Source organism: Dermacentor variabilis, chromosome 2 (genome assembly GCF_050947875.1).
Source record: "Dermacentor variabilis isolate Ectoservices chromosome 2, ASM5094787v1, whole genome shotgun sequence".
In the NCBI taxonomy this organism is placed as follows: Eukaryota; Metazoa; Arthropoda; class Arachnida; order Ixodida; family Ixodidae; genus Dermacentor; species Dermacentor variabilis.
This window is the reverse complement of record NC_134569.1, coordinates 253,990,921-254,018,349: the sequence shown is the minus strand read 5'-3', so window position 1 is coordinate 254,018,349 and position 27,429 is coordinate 253,990,921. Positions and strand designations below refer to the sequence as shown.

At 46.1% G+C, this 27,429-nt stretch overlaps 1 protein-coding gene across 1 annotated transcript in view; it reads left to right on the top strand.

The window, feature by feature from the left end:
- Positions 1-27,429, top strand: part of Duox (dual oxidase) — a 389,750-nt gene that overhangs the window by 163,143 nt on the left and 199,178 nt on the right. The window contains exons 8-11 of the mRNA XM_075682845.1: positions 884-980; positions 10,898-10,976; positions 23,822-23,918; positions 26,868-27,040. Of these exons, the coding sequence (XP_075538960.1) occupies positions 884-980; positions 10,898-10,976; positions 23,822-23,918; positions 26,868-27,040 (446 nt within the window). The remainder of the gene's footprint in view (positions 1-883; positions 981-10,897; positions 10,977-23,821; positions 23,919-26,867; positions 27,041-27,429) is intronic.

Here is a 27,429-nt window from a genome sequence, read left to right as displayed (position 1 = left end):
ATTGCGACTGCGTGTGATCAAGTTGCATTTTATAGAGCTATAAATGTCAAGCCAAGTTTATTCGCTCTAGTTCGGGCATTGTACGTTGCAATGTTTATTTTTAAATACAACATTCAGATTAAGTTGTTGGCGATTGTGCACATGAGGACTGCTCTATTCATTCGATGTATAATTCCACCCAACTATTTAGCAAATGTAGCACAAGATTTTATATCGCATGTTTATACTTTACCTGTTCAATTATCAGAAACAACACCCTATGAACTCCTGACAGTCAAAACTTTCTCTACAAAATGTCCCGTGCCGGGGTTGGTATCTTCATAATTTCCGAGAATTGGACCACGCTGCGCTTACGTTCAAGGGCTAACAGTCCAAACAGGGCCGGGTTTGGCGAGGTCCAAATATTTCGGGCCCGGGCCGGGTAGGGGTAAGGTTTGAAACTACCTAGTCGGGCTCGAGTTGGCCGCCTCATAGCACTTTCAGGCTCGGGATGGCTACAGTCATGAAAAAACGGCCCATGCAGTGCTCTAGCGTGAATTGCTGAATCAGTTGGTTTATGTTGAAGGCGTCATTTCCCCTATACTGTGCTTGGTGTCTGCTTGTTGGCTACTTTTGATATTTTGCCCAGTTGTTCGTAGGCTGTTCGTAGGCTAAGGCCTAATCGATACATGCCTGGATATTTCCGCATTACACCATAGTGTTAAATATCAGAGGCGCCACTTTACTGCAGTTTTCACGAATTTCATACGCGGATGCTCGGTGATTCCTGTCGGCGTTCCTACGTTTCTTCACATACTTCATCATCCTTTCCTAGGGACATGCAAACCCAAATACCAGGGTGTGTTGTGCTCGTGTCGCTAAGTAGTGTCGTGTGGATACGCAGGATACAAACCGGATGTGCATCCGGGCATCAGCCACGAGTTCCAGGCAGCCGCTTTCCGTTTCCCCCATACATCCATTCCTCCTGGCATCTATCGCAGGTGAGCTGCCATTACAATATTATTATCATCGTATAATTTGTATATGTGCCACGATGAGCCTTCTTTACTGACGTCTGGCTGTCTCTTCAGCAACATATTGGTTCAGTGCCTTGTTAGATCTCCGATAACACCGCTAGATAACCAGAAAGCTAAGACACTGAGCCCCATTAGTTCTGTGTTGAAACGTGATTGGGGAAACATTTGTGTATCACCTCACCTGTGAACTGGCAAAAAAATTACGCCGATGCCACGCCATTTCGAACTGCCGTTAAGAGCAGCCATATTAAAGACTACACAGAAGCAATATACATGTTTCTAATTTCGTTTATATTATTTTATTTATCTTCATTCGCTTATTTACCACGAGAGCGTATTTCACTAAAGGGGTGTACACAAGAAGAAACAATATATGTTTGTTTATTTATGCGAATACCTGCAGCACCACAAGAGCATTGTAGAAAGGGGGGCACTACAAAGATACATTGGTACAGAAGGGACTGACTGCGGAAAGAAAATACACATATACAGAAAGCTCAGACAAAAAAAAAAGTTAACACTAACATCAGCAGGAAAACATATGCAAAGGCAACCGAGAAAACTGTTAATCGAAAAGATAAGTTAATGCAACAGGCAAACAATAGACCAATACACAAGTGAAAAAATGAAACAGGGTAATATCCAGCTATGAAAAATTCAACAGTGAGATCTAAACTCGGAACAGGCTTTACATTGAACAAAGCTCTTAGGGAGCCTATTCCACAGAGCTGGAGTGTGCGAGAAAAATGAATTACGGAAAGCTTCAGTGCGACAGCGCAATTCAATAACTTTATAATCATTATCGCATTGCTGAGAGACAAATCGGCGAGGCAAAATGTGCAGATCTTTGTCTATTCCGTTGACACCAGAGTATATCTGGATAAACAGTTGCAGTTTTGCAGTCATTCGATGAGGCGCTAGTGATTTCCAGCCTAGATTTCTTTTAGTTACCGAGACACGGCAGCGAAAATCATAATTGCCAGAAACAAACCTGACAAACCTGAATTCGTTCGATATTTTTAATGAGGTTTGAGGGCCCCACGCTCACAAGCGTATTCAACAATTCAACGCACATTTGGAAGTAAAGTTGTTCTCTTACATTTAAAAGGCCCTGATAAAAATTTAGTCTGATAAGGTTAAGTATTCTGGATGACTTTAAAGTGAGATATTCAGTATGTTTATTCCACTTTAAGTTTTCTGAAAAAAACACACTGAGATATTTATAATGCTGAACAATTTTAAGAGGAAGGCCATCCAACTGATACAGTGATCTTACGGGCAGAAGCTTTCGGTTAAATGGCATGAACTGACATTTTGAAGTGTTCAAGAACATGTCCCATTTTTGGCACACATCCGTGCGTGCCGCGAAACTTTCAGCTGCAATACCGAACTGAGCGGATACATATTGCTTCGAAATAAACATCTCGGTCTCTTCGTGGTATGTTAATATGCGAAAAGGTATGAGCAGAGCGCGGGATCGCATTCACCTGTGTTTGTGCTGCGGTTGTTAGTGATCCAGGATAATGCGGAGCGTGGGTGCTGAATATAATCCCTGTTCCCACTACCGAGTATCAAAACTAGACGCAGCAGAGTCAAACGCTTGTCAACGCTCCATGCAGCAGTGGTGCGGTTTTTGACCCGATGATAAAAAAAGCCTCAGCGGTGAGCCCTTGCTGGACCCACCACTCACTATCTAGAACACTCTACTGTTATGAAAAGATCATGCGCATACGTGCATCCGAAATTTCCAAAATCTTATCGTTAATCCTATAGCGAAAGCGTTTTATCTCATCGTTAGGCGCTGGATGCGAATGGTTCCGTAAATTATCGAATATACGCAAGCCTCACAAGCGCGCGGAAGTGTACAGTCAGTCAAATGGACGTACTCGGTTCGTAGATGCGATGTTGAGGACAGACGACTGTGCTTGTCACTGTCATGAAGGTTTGAGTATTGCTTGACATTTCTCAGCAAGTGTTTGTCCAGTGAACAATTAAATTTGCGACAATCCTTTGCCACTGTGTGGCTCTTCACCTTCGCTACAGCATGACCCTATCTAGAGGGTAAGACCAAGACAAAATAGGCCAGCTGATAGACTGCGATATGTGCGTATCGGATCTTCAACATTTCAACATCTTTCTCAAGTGCTTGCAACACCTTCAAGCACATAGGAAAAATCAAAAGATTTGCAAGAAAGTTGGGCTGATTGGTATGTAGTAAACACATGTTTCATCACTCAAGAAAAACGAAAAGAGGTACAGAAGTGTTGGGCCACTTGGAATTTATACAAAGGCATTGTGGGATGCGGCGCGATAACGTAGCTGCCATAGCCACAGTTTATTTAGGCCGGCCAGTCCTGCTGCAGCGGGATCGCGAGAGCTGCGCGCGCTAGCGTGTTCTATTTTCGCGCTACCTGCATGTGAGCTCATATTCCTCTTCGCCTGCTTTGGAGCTTGTAGTCATGACGCAACAGGGCCCCTCTGCTAGTGCGAAGTACGACTGAAATAAAGTCTAATGGTAAAGTTAACTAAGGTAAAGTGTGCAGCTGGTGTCGACGTTGGTAGAGTCGGGTTCGCGCAATCCGAGAGATATGTACGAGGCAGCACCGGCAGCGTAGGTTGTGAGCCAAGCGCAGCCACATTGATACCATGGTGAGAAATCGCGACCTACCGCAGGTTCTCATTGATGTCCGGGTCTGTAGAAGTTCGAGCTCCAAATGTAGACCGTGTGGTAGCTGATGATTTGCGTGGAGATAGCGCAAGTGCTGGTCACTTATGCTGACGTAGAAGCGATTCTCGAGCTGAAGGAAACAGATGGCAGAGAGGCTCCTGCAGAATTTCGGTAGGCCATGCTTCCGTGGAAGATGTGCGCAGAGAAGGTCGGAATGCTCACCTGCTGCTGCTTGAGGTGAAATATTGAATGCAGACAGCCTCACGGCTGCGGTGGTCGCTGAATGCATCGCGAAGGTTGTGCTTGTGGCGTCACCGTGCCTGTGAGAGTCGAATTTGCGCCTAAAGGAGCCGGTGGGACAAGCTTTGTATCGCTGGTGAGTGAGTGAGGTGCCCCCGAACGGAAAGCTGATAGCTTGTGGGTACGTGTAAGGAAGGATAGCAGCGGGCCGTAGAATAGCCAAAAGCGCTTATGTTTGGCCCAGTGGATTCCTTGGAAAGAGTCGTCGCGCAGCTGCATTTGGGCTGCGGAGGACGCTCACCAACCGAGTAGAGGTCTCACGGCGACGCCGACGCGTGATGACGATCGCAGGGGTGGACGCAGGCGACATCGAACGACAGTACGGGAAATGAGCTGACGGTTGAGATGCTGAGAGGCTGGTGTAACAGAGAGCTCCAGGCCGCGTAGTGAATACGGGTACGAAGACCTGCCCGCAGGTCTTCGTACAAGTCGGGACCGAGGCGTGGCAACCGGAGCCGGGAACGCATGTCGAGCCTGGAACCTTGTCAAGAAGAAACTGCCCGCGAGCTGGATGAACCGGATGTCTGGCATGTCGACTTAGAATTGCCGGACACCCTGCAACCGCGGGATTTCTTCCTGATGGCGTGAGGCCGCGTCACTCGCCTTCGCAGAGTCGGTGCGCTGACGCTGGCATGGTTGGGCACCGTCGTCCGGTAACACCGATTTCTGGGTTGAGCCAGTACCCACGGTATAATTAGGACGACTAGCCATAGCGAAGCGGGATATCGGGAGCAGCCGAGATCGCGGCCCCTTAGGTCGAGCGCGCCAGCGTGTGAGTGCGGGTTCTCCTTCGCCTGCTTTGGAGGTGTTGGTCGCGCGGCTACATCTTCGAGCGCGTAAGAATAATTAAAATAACTGCAATAGATATGAACTAGTTGCGGTGCAGAAAAGGAAATGTTTCAGCTCGTTAGAAAAGTGATAAAAAGTTGCAGGAGAATTGGGCTAGTTGGGATTTAGGCAAGCACATATTCAAACACTTGATAAACATGAAAAGATATGTAAAAGTGGTGGGCCAGCTAAAATTTATACAGACATCTTACAGCACTTCAGAAAAATGAAAAGAGGTGTCAGAACGGTGGGCTAGTTAGAATTTACATAAAGAGATGTTCCAGCGCTTAAGAAAAAATGATACAAGGTGTTAGAGTGTTGGGCTAGTTGGGATTTAGACAGCCGTATTTCAGCACGTGACAAAAATGAAACGGTTTGCAAGAGTGTTGGGCGAGCTGAAATTTAGACGTAGACATGTTCAAGCGCGTAAGAAAAATGAAGAGATGCAAGAGAGTTTGGCTAGCTGAAACATAGACATCATTCAGCGCATAAGAAAAATGAAAAGAAGTACAGAAGAGCTTGGCTAATATGAATTGAGACAAAGACATGTTCCAGAGCGTACGACAACTGATAGATTAGCAATAGGGTTGGGCTTGTAGGGATTTACAAGAACGCATGTTCCAACACGTAAGGAAAAGACGCGTGAGAGAGTTGAGGCAGCAATAATTTAGACAGAGATGTCCTAGCGCATAAGAATTAAATAAGCTGGAAGAAAGTTGTGCTAGTTCGAATTTACCTAATGACATGTTCCAGTGTGCATAAGAAAAATGTTAAAAGATGGAAAAGAGTTGGCCTAGTTCGGAACTTGGCAGGCACGATCCAGCACTTTATACAAATAAGAAATTTGCGAGAGTTGGGCAAGTATGAATTTACACAAACACATGTTGAAAATCGTAAGAAAAATGAAAGGAGGTGCAACAATGCTGGGCGAGCTGGAATTCAGACAAGGACATCTCCGAGCACGTGAACAAATTCAAGGAGGTTCAAGAGAGTTGGGCTAGTAGAATTTAAACCAACACTTGTTCCAGCACCTAAGAAAGATGAAAACAGTTGCAAGAGGGTTGGGTTAGTTAGGATTTACGCAAGCACATATTCCAGCTCGTGCAAAAAACGAAAAGCGGTGCAATTGTCTTGGCCCAGCTGGAATTTTGAAAAAGGACATCTTCTAGCACTATCGTGAAATGAAAAGATTCGCAAAAGAAGTTTGGCTGGTTGGAACTTAGAGAAAGACTTGTTTCATTCAGTAAGAAATATGAAAAGAGGTGCAATGTTGTTAACTTGTCGGAATTAGACAAATACATTTGACAGCACGCAGAAATGCGAAAGAGCTGCAAGGGTGCTATGCCAGCTGGAATTCAAGGACATCGTCCAGACCGTAAGAGAAATGACAAAAGGTGCAAGATAGTTGGCCTAGTTGGGATTTACAAAAATATATTCCGACACGTAAGTAAAGCGAAAAGAGATCAAAAAGTCTTGGGCCAAGTAAAGCTTAGACAAACAACTTCCAGCACTTAACAAACATGGAAAAAAAATGTCATGAGGACGGGCTAGTTGGAATTCAGATAAACACGTGTCCCAGCGCGTAAGAAACTTGAAAAGAGTGGCAAGAGAGTTCGGCTTGTTGAGCTTTAAATAAGCACATCTTACAACGCGTAGGAAAAACAGATTTGCAAAAGAGTTGGGTGTGTTGGGATTGACACAAAGGCATGTTCCATCAAGTAAGAGAAACGATAAATAGTGCGAGATGAGTGTGCAGGGCTAGTTGGGATTTAGACAAGCTGGTATAACAGCACGTAGGAAAAACGAACAGGTTTGAAAGAGGGTTGGGCATGTTGGGATTTAAGCAAAACAGGTTCCAGCACATAAGAAAAATGACAAAAAGTGCAAGAGCGTTGGGCGAGTTGGGGTTCACACAGACACAGTCCGACACTTAATTGAAATTCAAAGATTTGAACCAGAGTTGGGCTCTCGGGGATCTACACGAACACATTTTCCATCACGTAAAAAATACCAAAAGAGGTTCAATAGTACTGGCCCAGCTCGAATTTAGACAATGACATCCTCAATGAAATGTGGAAAATGAAGAGCCTCAAGAGAGTTGGGCTGGCTGAAATTTAGATAAGGACATTTTCCAGTGCGTAAGAAAAATTGAAAGAGCTGCAAGAGAGTTGGAGCTACTTGGAATTTACACAAGCACGTGCTCCAGCTCGTAGGAAAACTGAAAAGGGGTGCGAGAATGTTGGGCCAGCTGGCATTTAGGCAAGAACCTCTTTCAGCACCTAAGAAAATTGAAAAGAGGTGCCAGAGAGTTGGGCTAGTTGGGATTTAGACAATCACATCTTCCGCCACGTAAGTAGAATGAAAAGACTTGCAAGTGTTGGGCTGGTAGGTATTTAGATAAACACACTTTCTGTCACTTAAGTAAAATAAAAATAGGAGAAGGGTGTTGGGGCAGCTGGAATTTAGGCAGACATCTCTCAGCACATAAGAAAAAAATAATTACGTTCAAGAAAGTTGGGCGAGTTCGGATTTAGCCAGCCACGCTCTAGCACTTAAGACTAATGAAAAACATTTGCAAGAGTGTTGTGTTCGTTGGGGTTTACACAAACACATGTTCCAGTTTGTAAGAAAAACGAGAACATTTGCGAGAGTTGGGCTTGTTAGATCGACACTAACACATGTCCCAGAATGCAAGATAAATGAGAATAGCTGCAAGAGAGTTGAGCTAGGTATGATTTACGCAAGCGCATATTCCAAATCGTACGAAAAGCCGAAAGAGGTGCAAGATTGATGGCTCAGCTGGAATTTCGAAAAAAAAAAATCTTGCAGCACTTAGGTGAAATTAAAACATATGCAAGACAGTTCGGCAAGTTGGAATTTAGAAAAAGACAGCTTCCAGCACTAAATAATCATGAAAACAGTTGAAAAATACTTGAGCTTCTTGAGATTTATACAAACGCATGTTCCGGCACGTAGGAAAAATGAAAAAAAGTTGCAAGGTGGTTCGGCTAGGTGTGAATAACACGAACACATGTTCGAGCCCGTAAGAAAAGCGGTAAGCGGTGAAAAAGTGTTGAGCCAGCTACAATCTAGACAAAGGTATCTTTCATAGGATAAGAAAAACGAAAATAGGTGCAAGATGCAGAAGAGCTGGGCTAGTTGGATGGGAGGCAAAGACATGTTCCATGGAGTAAGAACAATGGTGAAAGGTACGAAAGAGTTGGCCTAGTTAGTATTTATACAAACACACGTTGCAGCATGCAAGAAAAACGAAAAAGCTGAAAGCGTGTTGGAGCAACGGGAATTCAGACAGCCATCTCTCAGAGCATAAAAAATGAAACGAGGTGCAAGTAAGTTGGACTAATAGTTTTTAGATAGACATATTCTAGCGCGTAAGAGAAATTAGAGAAGGTGCAGCACACTTGGGTTTGTTGGGATTCAGACAGACACGTTCTAGCACTTAAGTCAAATGAAATTTATGTAAGAGTTCATCTAGTTGGCATTTAAAGAAGCACATGTTTCAGTTTGTAAGAAAAATGATAACAGGTGCAAAGGCGTTGGACCTGCTGTGATTTTAACAGTGACACCTTCCAGCACTTACGAGAAATGAAAAGATTTGCGCGAGTTAGGCTAGTTGGATTGAGACACAGATGTTCCAGCAGGTAAAAAAATGAAAACAGTTGGGAGAGAGTTGGGCTAGGTGCGATTTACGCAAACAAACATTCCAGGTCGTACGAAAAATGAGATTAGGAGCGAGATTGTTGGCCCAGCTGGAATTAAGACACTGATACCTTCAAATGCTTGTGAAAATTGAAAAGAGTCGCAAGAGAGTTGGGCTAGTTGGGATGTACTGAAGCACATTTTCCGGCACGTTAGAAAAACGAAAAGGTTCAAGATTGTAGGGCCGGCTGGAATGTCGACAAAGACATTTCTAAGCTCTACAAAAATGAAAAGATTTGCAAGAAAGTTGGGCTAGTTGGTATACACACAAACACAGCTCGTGAGAAAAACTAAAAGAGGTGCAAGAATGCTGGGCCAGCTGGAATTTAGACAAAGACATATTCCAGCACGTAAGGAAACTGAAAATATTTGCAAGAGAGTTTTGTTAGTTGTGATTTACACAAGCACACGTACGAACTCGTACGAAAACGGAAAGAAGTGCCGGAATGTTGAACCATCCTAAATTTGACAACCACATTTTCCAGCACTTAGGAAAAATAAAAAGAATTGCAACAGAGTTGGGCTAGTTGGGATTTAGACAAATACCTTGTGCAGCATGTAGGAAAAATAAGAAAAGCTGCAAGAGAGTTGGGCTACTTGTCATTTATACAAGCATGTTCCAGCTAGTAAGAAGCATGAAGACAGGTGCAAAGGTGTTGAGCCAGTTATACTTGAGAGAAAAACGCGTTTCAGCGCATAAGAAAAAGAGGTGCAAAAGAGTTTCGCTAGTTGGAATTGAGACAGATATATTCCAGAGAGTAACAAAAATGATAAATGGTGTAAGAGAGTTGTGCTACCTGGGATTTAGACAGGCACGTTCCAGCATGTAAGAAAAACAAAAAGAAGTGCAATAGTGTTGAGCCGGATGAAAGTTAGGGAAAGACTTCTTCAGCGCATAAAAACATTGAAAGAGCCGGAAGAGAGTTGGGCTTGTTGGAATTGAGACAAGCGCATGTTCCGGCACATAAAAAAATGAAATGAGGTGCAAGAAAGTTGGGTTGGTTGGAATTTAGATATATACGTGTTCCAACGGGTAAGAAAAATGGTAAAAGTGGCAAGAAAGTTGGGCTAGTTGGGATTCTACAGACACGTTCCAACACTTGAGACAAATCCAAATGTTTGCTACACAGTTGGGCTAGTTGAGTTTCACAAGCACATGTTCCTGTGCCTACGATTAATAAAAATAGGTGCAAGTGTGTTGGCCCACCTGGAATTCGAACAATGATACCTTCAAGAGCCTGAGAAAAATGAAGAGTGGCAAGAAAGTTGGGCTCGCTTGGATTTACACAAATGTATGTTCTGGCTCGTCAGAAAAAAGAAAATTGTTGCAAGAGAGTTGGGCTGGATTCGATGTACCAAACCCCATGTTTCAACACATAAGAAAAACGAAAAGAGGCTGGAGTGTGTTAGGCAAGCTGGATTTTGGACAGACATCTTCCATTACGTAACACGAATTGAAAAAGATACGAGATACTTGGGCTAGTTGTGATGTACGCAGACATGTTTGAGCGCATAAGAAAAACGAAAAGATTTGCAAGTGGATTGGGCTACTTGAGATTTACACAAACACATGTTCTTAAAATGTAAGAAAATTGAACAGAGCGGCACGAGTGTTTGGCCAGCTGGAATTTATACACACGTATTCCAGCCCATAAGATAAATGTTAAAAGGTGCAACAGAATTCGGTTAGTTGGGATTTAGACAAAGACACCTTCCACCACTTAAGGAAAGTGGAAAAAGTTGTGAGAGTTGGATTAGTTGGGATTTACACAAACGATTTTTCTAGCACTTAACAAAATCTAAAAGAGGTAAAAGATTGTTGGGCCAGCTGCAATTTAGACAAATGCATCTTTAAGCATCTAGGAAAAATTTTAAAAAGGTGCAGGAGAGTTTGCCTAGTAGGAATATAGACAACGATACCTTCCATCGCCTAAGAAGAATGAAAGGAGCTGCAACAGAGTTTCGGCTAGTTGGATTTCAGAAAAAGACACGTTTCACTGAGTGGGAAATATGAAAAGAGGTGGAAAGTTGTTAGGCTAGTTGAAGTTAAGACAAAGGCATGATTAAGCTCGTAAGAAAAATGAGAAGAGTTACAACAAAGTTGAGCAAACTGCACTGCAGATATACAAACAAGTTTTCCAGCGTGACACAAAATCTAAAAGAGTCAGGAGAGTGGGGCTTCTTGTTACCCACCGTGGTAGCTCCGTCGCTATGGTGTTGGGCTGCTGAGCACGAGGTCGTGGGATCGAAGCATGTTTAAATTGCGTATATGGACATGAAAGTCTCGTATCAATTATGCATTCTTTCAATCAACACATCCTTTTTTGCTGCTAAAGCCTTCTTCATCCGTTTATTATTTATGCAGAGATGGCTCTTGCCGTTTCCTTGATACGAAGAATGGCTTCAAAGCCTTGCGGTTGTGCTCCACCTGGTGGCTTTCCGAGGTAAGCATGTCATTTACACGTCTTGTTAAACTGGTTTTGAGACCTTTTCTTCGGGCTCAAACTTGCCAAAGGGACCCAGATCAGGGAACTTCTGCGGATCTTAACATTTTCGCACATTTTTTTTAGAAAAGGCGCTATGAGCGGTACACGAAAGGTCAGAGAGATTTTCATGAAAGCAAGTTATTTACTCATATTCTTCGGTTACCGAGACACAAAATGCTGCAAACTGATGAAAGCTAGACGGCCTCGTAGTTTCAGGGCAACATGCGCGAAAGCATACGGCTGGCGATAACAAAATGTGTTACGTAGAGTATTGCACACTGTTCGAGTGAGGAGGATAATACCGAACCGATGAAGATGAGTAAAAGGTCCCACTGCATGAAAATAGACTGCGTTTGTTGGCTCTGTTGCAGAGAAGATAATATGGTGTTCTATACGCACCAGCTCACACAACAAAGCGTACTACCAGACGTCCTGCCTAGGTTACTGTCATCGTCCCGTCAAGCCAACCTTCTCCCATGAGGTGCGAAATCTCGCGAAATTCCTGCGTAGAATTTCTTAAAATTTCAAACATGGCTTGCCCTGTGGACATGGATATCGTGGATAATGTACTAACGGGATTGATACCGGGCTCAGAGAATGACAACGACGAACGCAGGAACTTGCCGAAGCAGATGAAACAAGACGACACGCAAGGGGAGACGACAAACAGAGCCGCTTACGAGAGCATATACTCGCCTAGGGGCTCAGTTGCAAGCCGTTTGGCCAATAATTGCAAGAAATGAGGTTCTAATACTCATGTTGAGAAATTTACTTTCCTGTACAACGCCACACAGGGCAACAGGCCCGCGAGTTGAGCAATGTCTTTCAAATACCCGGTGACGCATGGATCTTGTGCCTTCAGTATAATTACAGTGTAGCGAATTATGCTACTTATCGAACGTTTGCTCTCTACCCTATGATTTTGTGGTGAGGTTTGAGTTTAGTGGGGAGCAGGTCCCTTGCGTTTTTGGGAACCAAGCCTTTCGTGAAGACCTTGCAGGTATCACGAGGGTCTTAGGTCACGGATCCATTGTCAACTTCCAGTCGAATGGCGTTGGCACTACCTGCCGCTTCCGCTTTGGCCGTACAGTGATGATTTGATTGCTCGGAATCAGGCCTAAGTTGCGATCGGCCACTTTGCAGATGGGTCATCTCTTGTTGGATAATTTTTCCGCGCCTACGCACATGACGTCGTGATTATCCTTGTGCATGTTCGTGTGCGCCGTGACTCTGGCCATTCTTCTGTCCAGGTGTCTGGTGGGATGCATGTTCTATGGAATAGGTGCAATAGAGATTTGTTCTCTGATGAGGTGAAGTAGCTCCTCTGAACTCTTTAACATATGCTGGATGTGGCGGGCAGCCCGCTTTCTTGAGGATTGCCCTTGCAGTGTGGGTCCCACTGAGGGGTTCGTGTTGAGAGAGTGGTACCGCAGCTTTTAGCTGAGCATACCCCTATGGGCAGGAGTTTGTTTGTGGCCAATGTGTTTGCTAAGAGCGAAATCAGCTTTGTTGGCATTTTTAAGAATGTCTTCGGCTTTGTCCTCTTTCGCCTTGCTTGTGTTGTATTACGGAAGGCTATCGGTGAATCTGCTTAGTGCGTCGACTACCCTAAGGGTGTCTTCCCTCATGTTTGTCCTATGTTTTGTTATCCTATTGATCATTCGGGCAACCTGCTTCGTGATTGTGTTTAACGTATCTAGAGTGTCTGGCGCATCCATTGCTCTGTATCCCGAAACCTAGGATTGGTATTATATCCACTTCTTTGACTGCGTGCACATCCTTGCGGATATTGATGGGACCACGGCATTTGTACTGTTGGTTGTGGATGCGTATCACTTATGACTCCTGTGGCGCGCACGGTATCCCGCTGCTTGTGGCGAAGGTGGACACTCCATATGCTGCTTGTTGAAGAGTGACCTCCTTATACCCGAGAGAGTTCTAGTTCGCAAAGACCGTGCTATCGTCAGCGAAAAGTAGGCAGCCTAGATCTTCTACTTGTTCCAGGTCTCTGAATAGTCTGCTCATGGCTATGTTGAATGGAAGTGTTCAGATAATAGAGCTTGAGGTGTAGCTTTTTTGGACATGTCCAGAGGGTCTGATCTGGTTGTATGCGGGCAATAGTCGCCGGATCTGACATAGTCGTAGATCCACTCTCCACAGTTTGTCACGTTCAGCTCCCTGAGGACAGCTTCACGTGACAGATTGCCAAAGGCTCCTTTCAGGTCTAGGACTAGCATGATGTTCTCGCCTCCTCTAGAATTTTCTTTGTGAGAATGTAATCCAGCGCTAATATTTAAGGGTAGAGCTTTAGGTGGCTCGTGGGTCAAAAAATCCGTCGTCCGGTGTTATAGATTGTCCGTTCGGCCTTATCGCACCAAAATTCAATGACACAAAGAATGATAGGAGTAGAACCTACGACCATTGGTGGGAGTTGGGCACTAGACCTTTGCTGGGGGTCGAACCTGCGAGCTTTCGTGTTGAGGAAGGCAAAGTTAATTAAGGTACTCGAATCGACGACCTTTGGTGGCAGTTGAACTTACGACCTTAGGCGGGACCGAAATTATATAGCACGAAAATATATGGTGCCACGATTGATGGTCGAACTCACTTCGTTTGGTTTTAATTAAGGGCAGCTGATTATGCCACAGTTAAGTAAGATGAAGGTAATTAAGGCACTCGAACAGATGACCTTTGATGGGAGGCAAGTCTACAACCTGTGGCCTTAATTACGGCAGCGTTAAGTAAGGCACAGTTAAGTAAGGTATTCCTAATTCGGGCACAAAAACGTACGACCTCTTTGTGAGAAAACAAGTGAAATTAACAACCCGTTCGAATGAGAATGTCAAGTAATTTAATGAATGTGTCATGAGCTGGCAGGCTTTCGCCTTCATGCTCTTTAGCGTACAGTAAAGTGACTGACAACTTTTTTTGCCGAAGACACAGAAAGACATGACAGGATGGTCGCTGGGGCTCTAGTATAGCACGTGTTCCTCGATGAGCAGGAAGGCATCCTTCGGTGTATGGCCTGGCCTGAACCCGAGCATGATTGCGGGAAAGTAGTGGTGGCGTTCTAGGCGAACTTGTAGTCTAGTGGTTATCACCCTTTCGAACAGTTTCCCCAGACAGGACCTGAGGAACATTGACCTAAGTGCTTCTAATGTGGTTGTTTTGGCTGGTTCAAGCATGGTGATTATACTAGCGTTTCTCCACCTGTCAGCGAACTGACCACAGCGCCAGCAGTTCTCGTCGACCAGATGGGTTGTAACTTCCAGGGCTCCGTCTTTGAGGTTTTTTGTGATAGGATTTGGCATCTTTTCTGAGCACGGCGCGCTCTTCTTCTAGGCCGCTTAAGCTGCCTGGAAGACGTTGTGCGGCCTAATCGGTGGGTCTAGCTTGGAGTTTAGTTTGCCCATGTATGGTTTCTTGCATCGATGTATGTTGTTCGGCCCTATGTACTTATCCCTATATTTATCAATGATCTCCTTAATACAAGCTTCGAAGAAGTGTGTTATTTTGTGTAGTGTTATGCTAGTCTCGTTCATGATTTTGCCCAGATCTAGCATCCATCTCAGGATAGTAAATTTTTTTGTGGGGCTGAGAGTGCCTATGAGGAAGACACAGAATTGTAACCACTCATCTTCTGTCAGTTTGGACGCGTCTAATTTGGCTTTTTGTGAGAGCTCGGCGATTTGCTTGTATAGCTCCTTGTTTATTCTTAGTGATTTCAATGTTTTCAGCATAGCCCTGCTGACCTCCCACATGTGTCAGAGGTAGAATCTACCACTGGTGTTTCGCCAGAGCGCATGTCCTGTTTAGTGACTGTTTTGTGCTTGCCGGGAATGGATTCTGCGAGGTTACTTGCACTCTTGTTCTATCTTGATGTTCTAAATAATGGTCTTCAGTCGGTGAGATTCAGTTATGCCGTGATTGTTATTCTTATATTGGGTGCTTCCAGTAAGAAAATCGGGATGAGGTTCAGGGAAAGCTCCTGGAAGGCGGGAGATGGAAGTTCAAGACGATGAGCAAATTCAGAACAAAGTAAAAATGGGAGCCAACGTTTCGACAAGTGCACTAGTCTTTTTCAAGGCGACATATGATTTCCTAGCATAGGTCGCCTTGAAATAGACAAGTCCAGTGGCCGAAACCTTGGCTCCCGCTTTTACCTTATTCTCCTTTTGCTCATCACGATGAGGTTGTAGCTTCTGAGGTTCCCGCCTAGAGCCGACCAGCTCGCATTGTTCGCGTTTAGGCTGAAATCGAGGTCAGGGTTCGTGTGTGTGAAAACTGTTTTCCCCTTTCTTGTCGATTGCATATCATCATCTTGAAGGGTAAAGCCGATCTCCGCGCTGTCGTGGCCGAGGCGATTGTTTTTAGGGCTGTCATGTGCGTAGCCCCAAGTGCTACAGGTGACGTTGAAGACACCTAACACCTTCGCGCAGTCTTTGGTTCCGGCCATGTATATGACATTTTTGAGGAATCCTCCGGTCTCTGCTATGTAATTGTGTGGGCTATATATTGGTTGAGCGGAAATACAGCTCACTCCTGACCTGAGGCCAGCGAGTAGTCCGGCACAGCTAACCCGTGCGCACGCACGTACCAGCGGTCGTCTTCAAGGACTGCTGCCACAGCACGGTCTGCTGATTCTATCCGGACGATGCACTAAACTAAACATCTGCTGCTGCAATTACCGCGCCAACGCAGATTCTTCTGCGTCATCAGCAGCTACCCAGTTTGTTCCACGGACAAAGGCTGTTGAAGACGTCGAAAATTGGCTCCACCACTTCGAAAGGGTCGCCGAATTCTGCGGTTGTTCCGAAGAGCGCAAATTCCGTAATGGGTACTTTGCTCTGGGGGATTCTGTAAATACGTAGTTCGAGAACCAGGAGGCGGCACTGACAACGTGAAAGGAATTTCGTCGGCAGTTAGTCTCTGCATACGCCAGAACACACAGAAAGGAGGGAGCGGAGCTGTGATTCAGACAAGAATTCAAGCTCCTAATGAGTGCGTCACCACGGATACTTGAGACATGGCTTGGCTCTTCAGGCCTGCAGACGCTTCAATGCCCGAAAACAAAAAAGTATGACGCTTAATGTTAGGTTTAAAGGATATGTTTTGCGGCCTTATCCGCACCCTACCGACTACACTTGCGGAGGGGTAGTACAACCTAAACGTGGCTGCACTTTCGATTGACGTCCCTAAGTTGACACTGGGAAGCGACGTCAGTAACCTGAGATAATTGATAAGAGCTCTCATAAGAGAAGATCTCCTGAAAATGCAGGTGGGTGAGCCCTCAGTCGCGTGGCATTCTTTGTCGGGCAAGTCATTCATGTTCCTGAAAGCTACGGGGCACCGCTGCTGCAGGCGCAAATTTGTATGACCTATGTGGACCCCGCATTGGCGTCTGCGTGAGTAGGCGTTTGGTGTGTTGCGACTCCACGTACCCAAGCGCACGAGGATTGGACCCCCCTGCGTGTAGCTGTGCGCGGCTTAGCCGTGTCCGGGGAAAGGGGGATCCTGGGAGTTGAGCCGATGCCGGGTGTTCGGACCATTAAGGCCTCCCAGCAGAAGCAACACAGCTCATTGGCCTCTGCTTCACGTAGACGGCACCTCCAGGCTGACCCACCTGGGGGAAAGGATGGCAAGTGGTGATCTCCTCTTAGAACTGCATGATCAGAAACAATATGAAAAATTGCCCACTCTAGTGTCATTTGGGGATGTTCCAGTGACAGTAACTCCACACCGTACTCTGAACACCACCCGCGGCGTTGTCTCGGAAGATGATTTGCTCCAGCTGACAGAGGCTGACTTCCTGGAGGGCTTCAGTGAGCAGAATGTTGTCAATGTCAAGAGAATTAAGCTGAGGCGGGATGGTAAAGAAATAGCGACCAAGCACCTAATACTCACATTCGGTTCAAGTATGCTGCCCGAGTCTGTAGAGGCCGGGTTCATCAAGCTCCGTGTCAGACCATATGTGCCAAATGCCATAATATGTTTCAAATGCCAGTGTTTTGGCCACAGTTCGCAGAGCTGCCGGGGCCTCCAAGCATGTGCGAAATGCAGTGCCCATGAACACGCCAATGAAGCTTGCAAGAACGCTCTCCACTGTGTAAACTGTGATGGGGAGCACGCCGCGTACTCGCAGTCGTGCCCAAATTGGAAAAATGAAAAGGAAATTGTAACAATAAAAGTAAAGGAAAATATCAGTTTCAAGGAGGCACGCAGGCGAGTATCCTGCCTGCCCAAGAAAACCTTTGCCGAAGTGGGGCGTCAGGGGGCAGCGCCACAACGGTCTCCGGCGGCTGTCCGACCCACACCCAGTGAGGCGGCAGTGACGCCATACGCCCTCCTCACCCCCCCCCCCCCCGGCGGCTGCAGCTAGCGCTGCAACGCCAACCCAGCAGACGGGGCCATCGACCCCGGAGGTGGGCGCAGCCGAGGCTGCCCCAACCTCCCCTGCCCCTTCCAGCGCTGGCAACAGCCGGCGCAGCCAAATCACTCAGGGAGTCCCATTGACATCCGGGCTCGTGGGTGCAGGGGTCTTGCCTTCTAAGGCGGGACCCTCCCTGGTAACTCCTCGCTGGCAAGAACACGTGTCCGGCGCCTCACAAGAGGGAATGGACACTACACCTATCCCCACGGCGCGCCAAGTGCCTAAGGAGCGGAACCTAAGGAGCCTAAAGAGCCTCGAACGCTTCAGAAAGGGCAAAACGCCGATTACAGGGCCTCGAAAGACCTGTGTAATCTAATCTTTGAAATCTCTGTAATTAATACTTTTGTTTCTGTACACACAGCCCCTATTTACTACCAACATGGATACACAGATAATTCAGTAGAACGTCAGAAGTCTCCTTAGAAACCTTGATGATGTGCAAGAACTCATCCACAAACACAACCCAAAAGTGCTGTGTTTACAGGAAACACACTTAAAATCACACCACACAAACTTTCTCCGACAGTATATAACTCTTCGCAAAAATCACGATGTTGCTGTCGCATCATCGGGCGGTGTCGCCATTGCTATCCATAAGAGCATTGCGTGCCAACTTTTACAGCTACAAACGCCTCTTGAAGCAGTGGCGGTTCGAGCTGTTTTCCTAAACAAACTCATCACCATTAGCTCTCTTTACATATCCCCACATTACATATTAACGAAACATGAATTTCAATCCTTTATAAATAAATTGCCAGAACCTTATGTTGTTCTTGGCGATTTCGATGCGCACAGCTCCCTGTGGGGCGACTCTCGTATAGATGGGCGAGGTGGTCTTCTTGAACAGTTCCTTTTTTCTTCTGGTGCGTGCCTTCTGAATAAGAAGGAACCCACATACTACTGTCTTGCAAACAGAACCTTTTCCTCCATTGATCTCAGCATAGTCTCCCCGTCTATACTGCCCAAACTTGAATGGGAAGTTATGAACAATCCTTACGAGAGCGACCACATCCCCATACTGCTGAGAACATATATAGAAAACGAATATCTACCACAGCCTCCTAGGTGGAAGATCGATACAGCCGACTGGGAGATATTCCGAACTCTCACTAGTATCTGATGGAATGACATGTCTTCTTTAGAAATTGATGCTGCTGTGGAGTATTTTACAGCGTTCATCAAAATGCATATCCGAAGTAAATGGTTTCGCATGCAAACGACGTGTACCGTGGTGGAACAACGAATGTACGATCGCCCGTAGGAAACAGAACAAAGCGTGGAGATCGTTACGCGCCTCTCCCACTGCAGAGAATCTTAGTAACATCAAAAAAGTGAAGTCTCCAGCCAGGAGGACGCGCCGACAGGCCAGAAGAGAGAGTTGGCAGAAGTTTTTATCGGGTATCAGCTCTTATAGAGATGAGGCAAAAGTCTGGAACAGGGTTTACAGGATAAAAGAACGACAAACATATTCACTCCTCGTGGTAAACACAGAAGGCGATACCCTGCTTGAACAGGCAGACTCACTTGGGGAGCACTTTCAGAGCTTGTCAAGTTCCACCAATTATTCAAAACTCTTTCTCAAATATAAACAAATAGAAGAATGCAAGCCACTCAAAAGAAAGTGTCGGCAGAATGAACCGTTCAACCGTCCTTTTAGTATAGCAGAGTTGAGAGCTGTTTTGAGCGCATGCAAAAGCTCTGCACCGGGACCTGAAAGAATCATGTATGTAATGCTGAAAAACTTACACAATGATGCGCAAGTTCCACAACTTACACTTTTCAACACTATCTGGGACGCAGGGTACCTTCCGACCGCATGGAAAGAAACCATTGTGGTCCCTGTTTCAAAACAATGGAAAGACCCTTCCTCAGTGACAAGTTACCGCTCGATAGCCCTCAGAAGTTGCATTTGTAAGGTATTTGAAAAAATGCTAAATCGGCGACTCATCTATTTCCTTGAACATAATAAAATGCTTCATCCCTATCAGTGTGGCTTCCGAGAAGGGCACTCCACAACCGACCATCATGTACGTATTGAAGGAAATATTCGTAACGCATTTGTACACGAGCAGTGTTTCTTATCGATATTCCTCGTTATGGAGAAGGCGCACAATGCAACATGGCGCTACGGAATCTTGAGAGATTTGTCAGAAATGTACATTCATGGTAATATGCTAAACGTAATAGAAAGCTTCTTGTCCAATCGTACCTTCCGGATAAAAGTCGGCAATGTGCTGTCACGTCCTTTTACACAAGAAACTGGTGTACCCCAGGGAGGCCTGCTCAGTTGCACACTCTTTATTGATAAGATCACAACACTTCGTGCTTCATTACCCCCGGCCATTTTGTATTCCGTCTATGTGGACGACATTCAAATAGGTTTCAAATCCTGTAACCTCGCGGTGTGCGGGAGACAGGTACAGCATGGTTTGAACAAGGTGTCAGGGTGGACAGAGAAAAATGGATTTAAAATCAATCCTCATAAGAGCTCTTGTGTTTTGTTTACAAGAAAGAGAGGCCTGGTTCCGGATCCTTGCTTGGAACTGTGTGTACAACAGATGCCTGTAAGCAAAGAGCACAAGTTTCTAGGTGTTATACTTGACAATGGACTTACTTTCGTCCCACACATTAAACATCTTAAAGAAAAATGTCTGAAAACAATGAACCTAATGAAACCTCTATCACTGACTAAGTGGGGTGGTGACAGAAAGTGCCTAATGATTCTTTATAAGAGCCTGATCCGGTCACGTTTAGATTATGGTTCCGTGGTATATAGCTCTGCCGCCCCGAGCGCGCTGAAGATGCTAGACACTGTTCACCATCTAGGTATCCGCTTGGCTACGGGCGCTTTCAGAACAAGCGCGATTGAAAGCTTATATGCCGAATCGAATGAATGGCCACTCCACCTGTAGAGATCACACATCAGCTGTACATATTTCCTTAAAGTTCGCTCTAATCTTGAGAATCCATGTTTATGTACCGTTACCGATATGACGTGCGCTCCACTTTTCAGCAATCGCCCCTCCATCAGACAGCCTTTCTCGCTGCGTGTGAAGGAGCTTTGCGATGAAATGCATGTCCCACTCCTCGAGCATCGCTTTATGCACCGAACGAAGCTCTTGCCTCCTTGGGAGTGGCGTGTGATATAATGTGACATATCATTTATAAAAGTTACAAAGCACGCTCCAGAGGCCAAAATCCAAATCCATTTCCTAGAACTTCAGTACAAGCCCTCCTGCGCAGAGTTCTACACAGACGCTTCGAAGTCAAATGCCGGGGTATCCTATGCAGCCGTCGGCCCATCGTTTTCGGAATCCGATGTACTGCATCCGAAAACAAGTATCTTTACGTCAGAGGCCTACGCATTACTCTGCTGTGAAGAATATAAGAAAATCAAAACTTCCAAAAGCAGCGATCTATACAGACTCTCTAAGCGTCGTGAAAGGCCTAAATGTCACTCAGCAAACAAAAAAATCCCGTATTTAATGAACTGTATTCGGTCTTGTGTAAAGCGTACTCATCTAGCCAGAATATCATAATATACTGGGTCCCTGGCCATAGGGGAATCGAAGGTAACGTTCTGGCGGACGAGATGGCCACGTCAATCACATCGCAAGCTGTTAACCCTACCGCTGATGTGCCTGTCACAGTTCTGAGGCCTTTCTTACGAAATGAACTGCGAAACCACTGGCAGTGCACGTGGGACGCGCAAATAAATAACAAACTGCACGTTATAATGCCACAGTTAGGGTTTCGTCCCTCCCCAACAAGATCTCGGCGAACAGATGTCCTATTCATTCGCCTCAGAATAGGACAAACATTCGGCACCCATAATTGTCTGCTTACTGGAAGTTAACCTCCAACCTGCGGTGGATGCGGCGAGAGGTTGACCGTCCTCCATGTGCTCCTGCAGTGTCGGGAAGCCGAAACGGAGAGAAAGAAATATTTTCCGCTTGCATACTATTATTACATCCCTCTACACCCGGCTATGTTTCTTGGTAAGGAACCACTTTTTAACATCAAGACAGTCCTCAACTTCCTAAATTATGTTGTCCTACATGTAATAAGCCCATTAAACTTTGGCGCATCCTATTTCCAGAGGATGCCGTTGTGATAGATGTTTTGTATAGCACATGCCTCTAAGCCCTTGTGTCTCAAGGGCTGTAACGAGGCCGTGGTGCTCTAGTGAATTTCGGAATCCTGTTCATATTTATATGGTATCATTATTTCGCAGTGCACCTTAATGCTCATAGTACACGTCTTTTGTCATTGTCGTAATCTTATTACACCTAGACTTTATGCCCATTAGAGCGACCATTTTTAAGGCCCCTTTACAGCCACGTCACATGAACTTCATAGAAGTCATAACTCCCCTGCAAACTCATCAACACTGGCTTGGCGCTCTTTGGCCATACCTGGGCCTTGCGCCGATAAACACCATACATTCATTCATTCATTCACTCATGTGGAAGCCGTACGAAGTCCGTCGCTGTAGAAGACCTCAAACGTCGTGCGCATCGTGGAATGGACGGAAGTAGGGTTCAGGTGCTGCAATCAACCGTTCATCAACGAGTCCACTCTTAGAAAGGGTGATGTATGGCGTGCTTCTGATCACAGCCACCTCTGTTTTCATTGCGGCGAAGCCGGCCATATCTACAGGAAATGTCCTTACCATCGCGCGGGCCTCCGTGGGATCTACCCCGAATGCACCTCAGTTACAACTTGGTGAGTGCCGGCTGCAGATTGAGAGCGTCCTCGCAAGTGGTCACAATTCGTGCGAACAGCGTGGGTCTCCTGCTCCATCGCGACACCGGTCGCCAATCCCTGTCTTCCCTTGAAACGCCCCTAAGCGCTGTTCGCCCGGCCTGCAAGCCGGGAAAGCTGAGTTCAGTGACCTCCGGAGATAAGGCCTACTGACGCCGAGTGTACCATTGTGAAGAAATTGACGACAGCGACGGCAACATACTGACGTTAAAACACACTGAGGGAATCCAAGGCACGTAGTACCATGGCATATATCAGTAAGGATGCAATACGAAGACGTCATCGCTTTAGTCAACACTGGCTTGGACATCTCGCTTATGAGCAGCGAACTCGCCGCTATGTTCAAATATTTTACACGCAGTGGACTCGGCGCACGCTCCAGCCTATCCCGCATCAATGTGTTTAAGGTCTCCATGTAGTGTTTGCTCCTCTTTCGAGGGAGTGATCTGATTATATCTATCACTTTGGGAAATTGTAGTTCGCGCGGCAGTTACTGAGTTGAATACTAACTTAGCTGCCTTGGATTTGTAGTCTACTTGGGGGTAGTATCCTATGAGTCGGACTGGCTTGACCCCTGCTTCCAGAATGAAGATGAAGCTGGAAGGTATGAGTGCACTATTGTAGTTCAGCAGTGATGCAGATTTCTTGTCAGAGGCTTGCCAGTTCCACTGCCATACCTGTAGTCAATGTTTTGTGCCTTGAAGATTTTGAGCCGTGGTAGTTTTAGTTAGGGCTATCGCGGTACTGCCCAATTTGGGGTTCTTGAGCGCCGGACTTCTCCAACTCGCCAGCCCTCGCTTCTTCTTGAGTGAAGTGACCACTTTCCACCTCGCAGTGGTGTTAGATATTGTTCGCGGACGCGGCATTCTGCGTATCTTCAAACTGCAAATCCACGCCTTCGGCAGATTTCACCTGCAGTGGATGTCACATGGTGCGTTCCACCGCAACGCTCCACAGTGGCTCCAGTGCTTTTCTATGGGCTTCCAGGCCTAGGGCTAAAGTGCTGCCGCCGTGGTCGCCGCTTCCGAACTTCAATGACTCAGTAAAAAGGGAAAACTCCTTTCACAGCTCTAAACTTTATATTCTGGTGAAGTTTGGGAATAGTTCTTTCCCATTGCTGAATCTGAAACAAACCGCAGGTAATGAACACTGTTTGCGGAGCCAACGTCACTACCGTCCACTCGCGCTAGCAGCCAGCAGCGTCTCCAGCACGCCTCTTGTAATGCGTACTGTCACGGCCGCTGGAGCAATATCAAGCGGCCGTGGTACTGTAAGCGCTGCCTAGTATCTGCCGGAAACATATCTTTTGCTTTTTAACGCAGAAAGTGCAGGCTTGCAACCCCAAAGTGCAACCCCATTGCACGTGGGTTTACCATACGATATTTTTGGATTTAGCTATTGAATCATATCTTCAGCTGTAGCTTAGACGCCCCGTGTCATTGTAATTTATTACAGGGGAAACTATTCACTGAGCTTGTAATCAGTCATTTCTTTTTTGTCTTGGTAGGCTCTTTATTGAGAGGAAATTGCAGAAGTTTGAGAGTAATTGCAATGTAGTTGGCTGAAATTGAAGCGTTCTTACGTCATTGTTTCGGCTTGGCGCTTGCAGGAAGTGCTGCCTGCTTCTGGCATCGACGAGCTCATCCTGGGAATGGCGTCTCAAATTGCCGAGAAAGAAGACCACATCCTGTGCTCGGACGTAAGGGGTGAGCGGCTCTATGATTCGTGGGTATTGTGAAACCCACACGTTCTCCGAAAGGAAAACGACGTCATGAGTTGAACACTGTAGACGGAACACAGGAAGAACAGGAATGAGGCACGTGATATTTCTCCCGAATATTAGACACAGTGGTATAATAAATACAAAATACACAGACTGCGAGCGTCCAGAGCTGAGCACTTTGCATTTTGAACGTGTCCACGAAAGAAACGGGAGGTTAAACAGAGGGAAGTTAACCAGAGGTAGTTCCGGTTAGCTACTTTGCACGGAGAGACTGGGTAGGGGAAGGAAAAAAGAAAGAGCAGAAGGAGAGAGAGGCGGAGATGAGCCAGCCCAAGCAAAGCTCTTACGCTATAGAGTGCTAGCGGGCTGACTATAATAAAGGCCCGTAGACCGCAGGAACTTTAGTAGCCCTAATAAGCCATCTGCACGGAGTTTCTTGGGGACACTGACAATAATTATAAAATGCGCAGATGTGACATTGAAAAAAGTTGCACGGAGGTTGTTTTCCTTTTTTTTGGCCTGCGTATTCAGGCAGCACTTTTTTAGTCTTTCACCAGCAAGAGGCATTGTTGTCACAAGAGACCTAGGTGTAAAGATGTCTGTTGTTAACATAAGTCTACAGATGAACCCTTCGTGCATATGAACCGGCAGCAGGAGATGTACATGCTGCAGCAACTAGGGTGGTTAGTAAGTTTTGAGATCAAATCGCGTACAAATCGCGCGGATGAGGTTCAGGGAAAGCTCCTGGAAGGCGGGAGATGGAAGTTCAAGACGATGAGCAAATTCAGAACAAAGTAAAAATGGGAGCCAACGTTTCGACAAGTGCACTAGTCTTTTTCAAGGCGACATATGATTTCCTAGCATAGGTCGCCTTGAAATAGACAAGTCCAGTGGCCGAAACCTTGGCTCCCGCTTTTACCTTATTCTCCTTTTGCTCATCACGATGAGGTTGTAGCTTCTGAGGTTCCCGCCTAGAGCCGACCAGCTCGCATTGTTCGCGTTTAGGCTGAAATCGAGGTCAGGGTTCGTGTGTGTGAAAACTGTTTTCCCCTTTCTTGTCGATTGCATATCATCATCTTGAAGGGTAAAGCCGATCTCCGCGCTGTCGTGGCCGAGGCGATTGTTTTTAGGGCTGTCATGTGCGTAGCCCCAAGTGCTACAGGTGACGTTGAAGACACCTAACACCTTCGCGCAGTCTTTGGTTCCGGCCATGTATATGACATTTTTGAGGAATCCTCCGGTCTCTGCTATGTAATTGTGTGGGCTATATATTGGTTGAGCGGAAATACAGCTCACTCCTGACCTGAGGCCAGCGAGTAGTCCGGCACAGCTAACCCGTGCGCACGCACGTACCAGCGGTCGTCTTCAAGGACTGCTGCCACAGCACGGTCTGCTGATTCTATCCGGACGATGCACTAAACTAAACATCTGCTGCTGCAATTACCGCGCCAACGCAGATTCTTCTGCGTCATCAGCAGCTACCCAGTTTGTTCCACGGACAAAGGCTGTTGAAGACGTCGAAAATTGGCTCCACCACTTCGAAAGGGTCGCCGAATTCTGCGGTTGTTCCGAAGAGCGCAAATTCCGTAATGGGTACTTTGCTCTGGGGGATTCTGTAAATACGTAGTTCGAGAACCAGGAGGCGGCACTGACAACGTGAAAGGAATTTCGTCGGCAGTTAGTCTCTGCATACGCCAGAACACACAGAAAGGAGGGAGCGGAGCTGTGATTCAGACAAGAATTCAAGCTCCTAATGAGTGCGTCACCACGGATACTTGAGACATGGCTTGGCTCTTCAGGCCTGCAGAGGGCAAGATCGCACATCGCAAATCGCACAGGGCAAGAAGCGAATCAAATGAGTGTACAATTTTTTTAACAGTATTCGCGTAATCAACTGTTATTCTTATTATGATCCTTGACATCCGAGTCCATTCGCAAGTTTTTACGTTTGTGGCATTACAAACTGAAGCAAACTGCGACGCTATACGGTAAAGCTATTCCAAATTTTTCTATTCCACTTCTGCAGGAGCCCTCCATGACTGGTCAACAAGTTATTGGGACACTTCCACTTTTTCTCACACGCTACTGGCATCGCCCAGTGTTTTGTTGGCATCCATTGCAAAGATGCTGACAATGGGGAACGGTGGAGGAATATGACACGTTTTCCTCTACTCTTCCTGCGTGTTGGCAGCCTTATTGTCAAATATTGGACGCTGCTTCCGCTGACTCAGTTTACGTAAACTTGTTTATCAATTTTTACTCCATTGGCGTGTCTTGTAAGGCAGAGATGGACTGTAATAGATGGACGCGGAATACACACTCGTAGTTTTAATCGCCATTGTTTTCTCTACAGTGTTGCCAATTGCGTGTGCAGACATATATGAGCAACGGGGAACTACATTCTCTTTATGTGGTTGCGACGTGCGTGGTTGCGACTGGCTGTACAGACATGGACAGGTATGGAGAATGCGGAATTACATCCCTGTTCGAATGTCTCTCTGCAGCTTTCTCTTTCACGGTAACTACAAGTGTGTAACGAAATGTTGTGCGAATTCGCGATAGAATGGAGGTCACATTGAAGGTGCCATTAAATGTATAGCTATTAGCGTACCTGGCTACATTTAATGCCAGCACTCGTCTAGTCTGCTTGTCTCTTTCTGTATGAGTGTTTATTAAGTCCGCGCTGCAAACATGAACGTGAGCTCTGGCTACATCCTTTGCTGATTGCAGTTTTCTCTTGCAATGTAACGTAGCCAACATTTTCAGCCACACACGTAACCAATAGTCTTCTGGTCACAAGGCGGCTCGTCTCGACGAGAATGTAGCCTGTAGTGGGACCATATGATGCTAGCACATGCGGCTCAAAGCCTTTTCTTGAGTAATCGAACTTTGCGTAGGCCTCTCTCTTCACGCCTTTGTCTTTGTCTCGCAGACAAGCTGTTCGGGCCTGTGGAGTTTACGCGTCGTGATCTTGCGGCATTGGACATTATGCGGGGCCGGGACAACGGTCTTCCAGACTACAACACAGTACGCCGTCACCTGGGTTTGCCACCGATCACCAATTGGACGCAGATCAACGAGAGACTCGCGCACACAAACCCGGAGGCGAGTGGACGTTTCTGCTGGCATGCTCACAGGACGGTCATGCGCATTCATCGCATATTCGCATTGTGGGAAGGAAAATTACGCCCCAAGTTATGTTGCGCAATTCCGCAGTGTGGCTACATCGGGACACTCACGTGAATGTGAGAACGGTCTACCGGCAATCCTGTAACAGTTTTAGATAGCTCAAAAAGCACAGTAAGTGTCTTTAAGAGCGCTAATCTCGCGTTGCAGGCACTGTCATTTAATTTATTTGCAGATTTACCTTACAAACCCGCGTAGCGAACATCAAGAGCAACATGTAAGGCGATGTAACGGCCCGCCACAGACAACAGCAGTCTGGTGAGGGCTCCGTGGTGGAGATGAACCCGTCCGGTCTTTTACAATGCAAA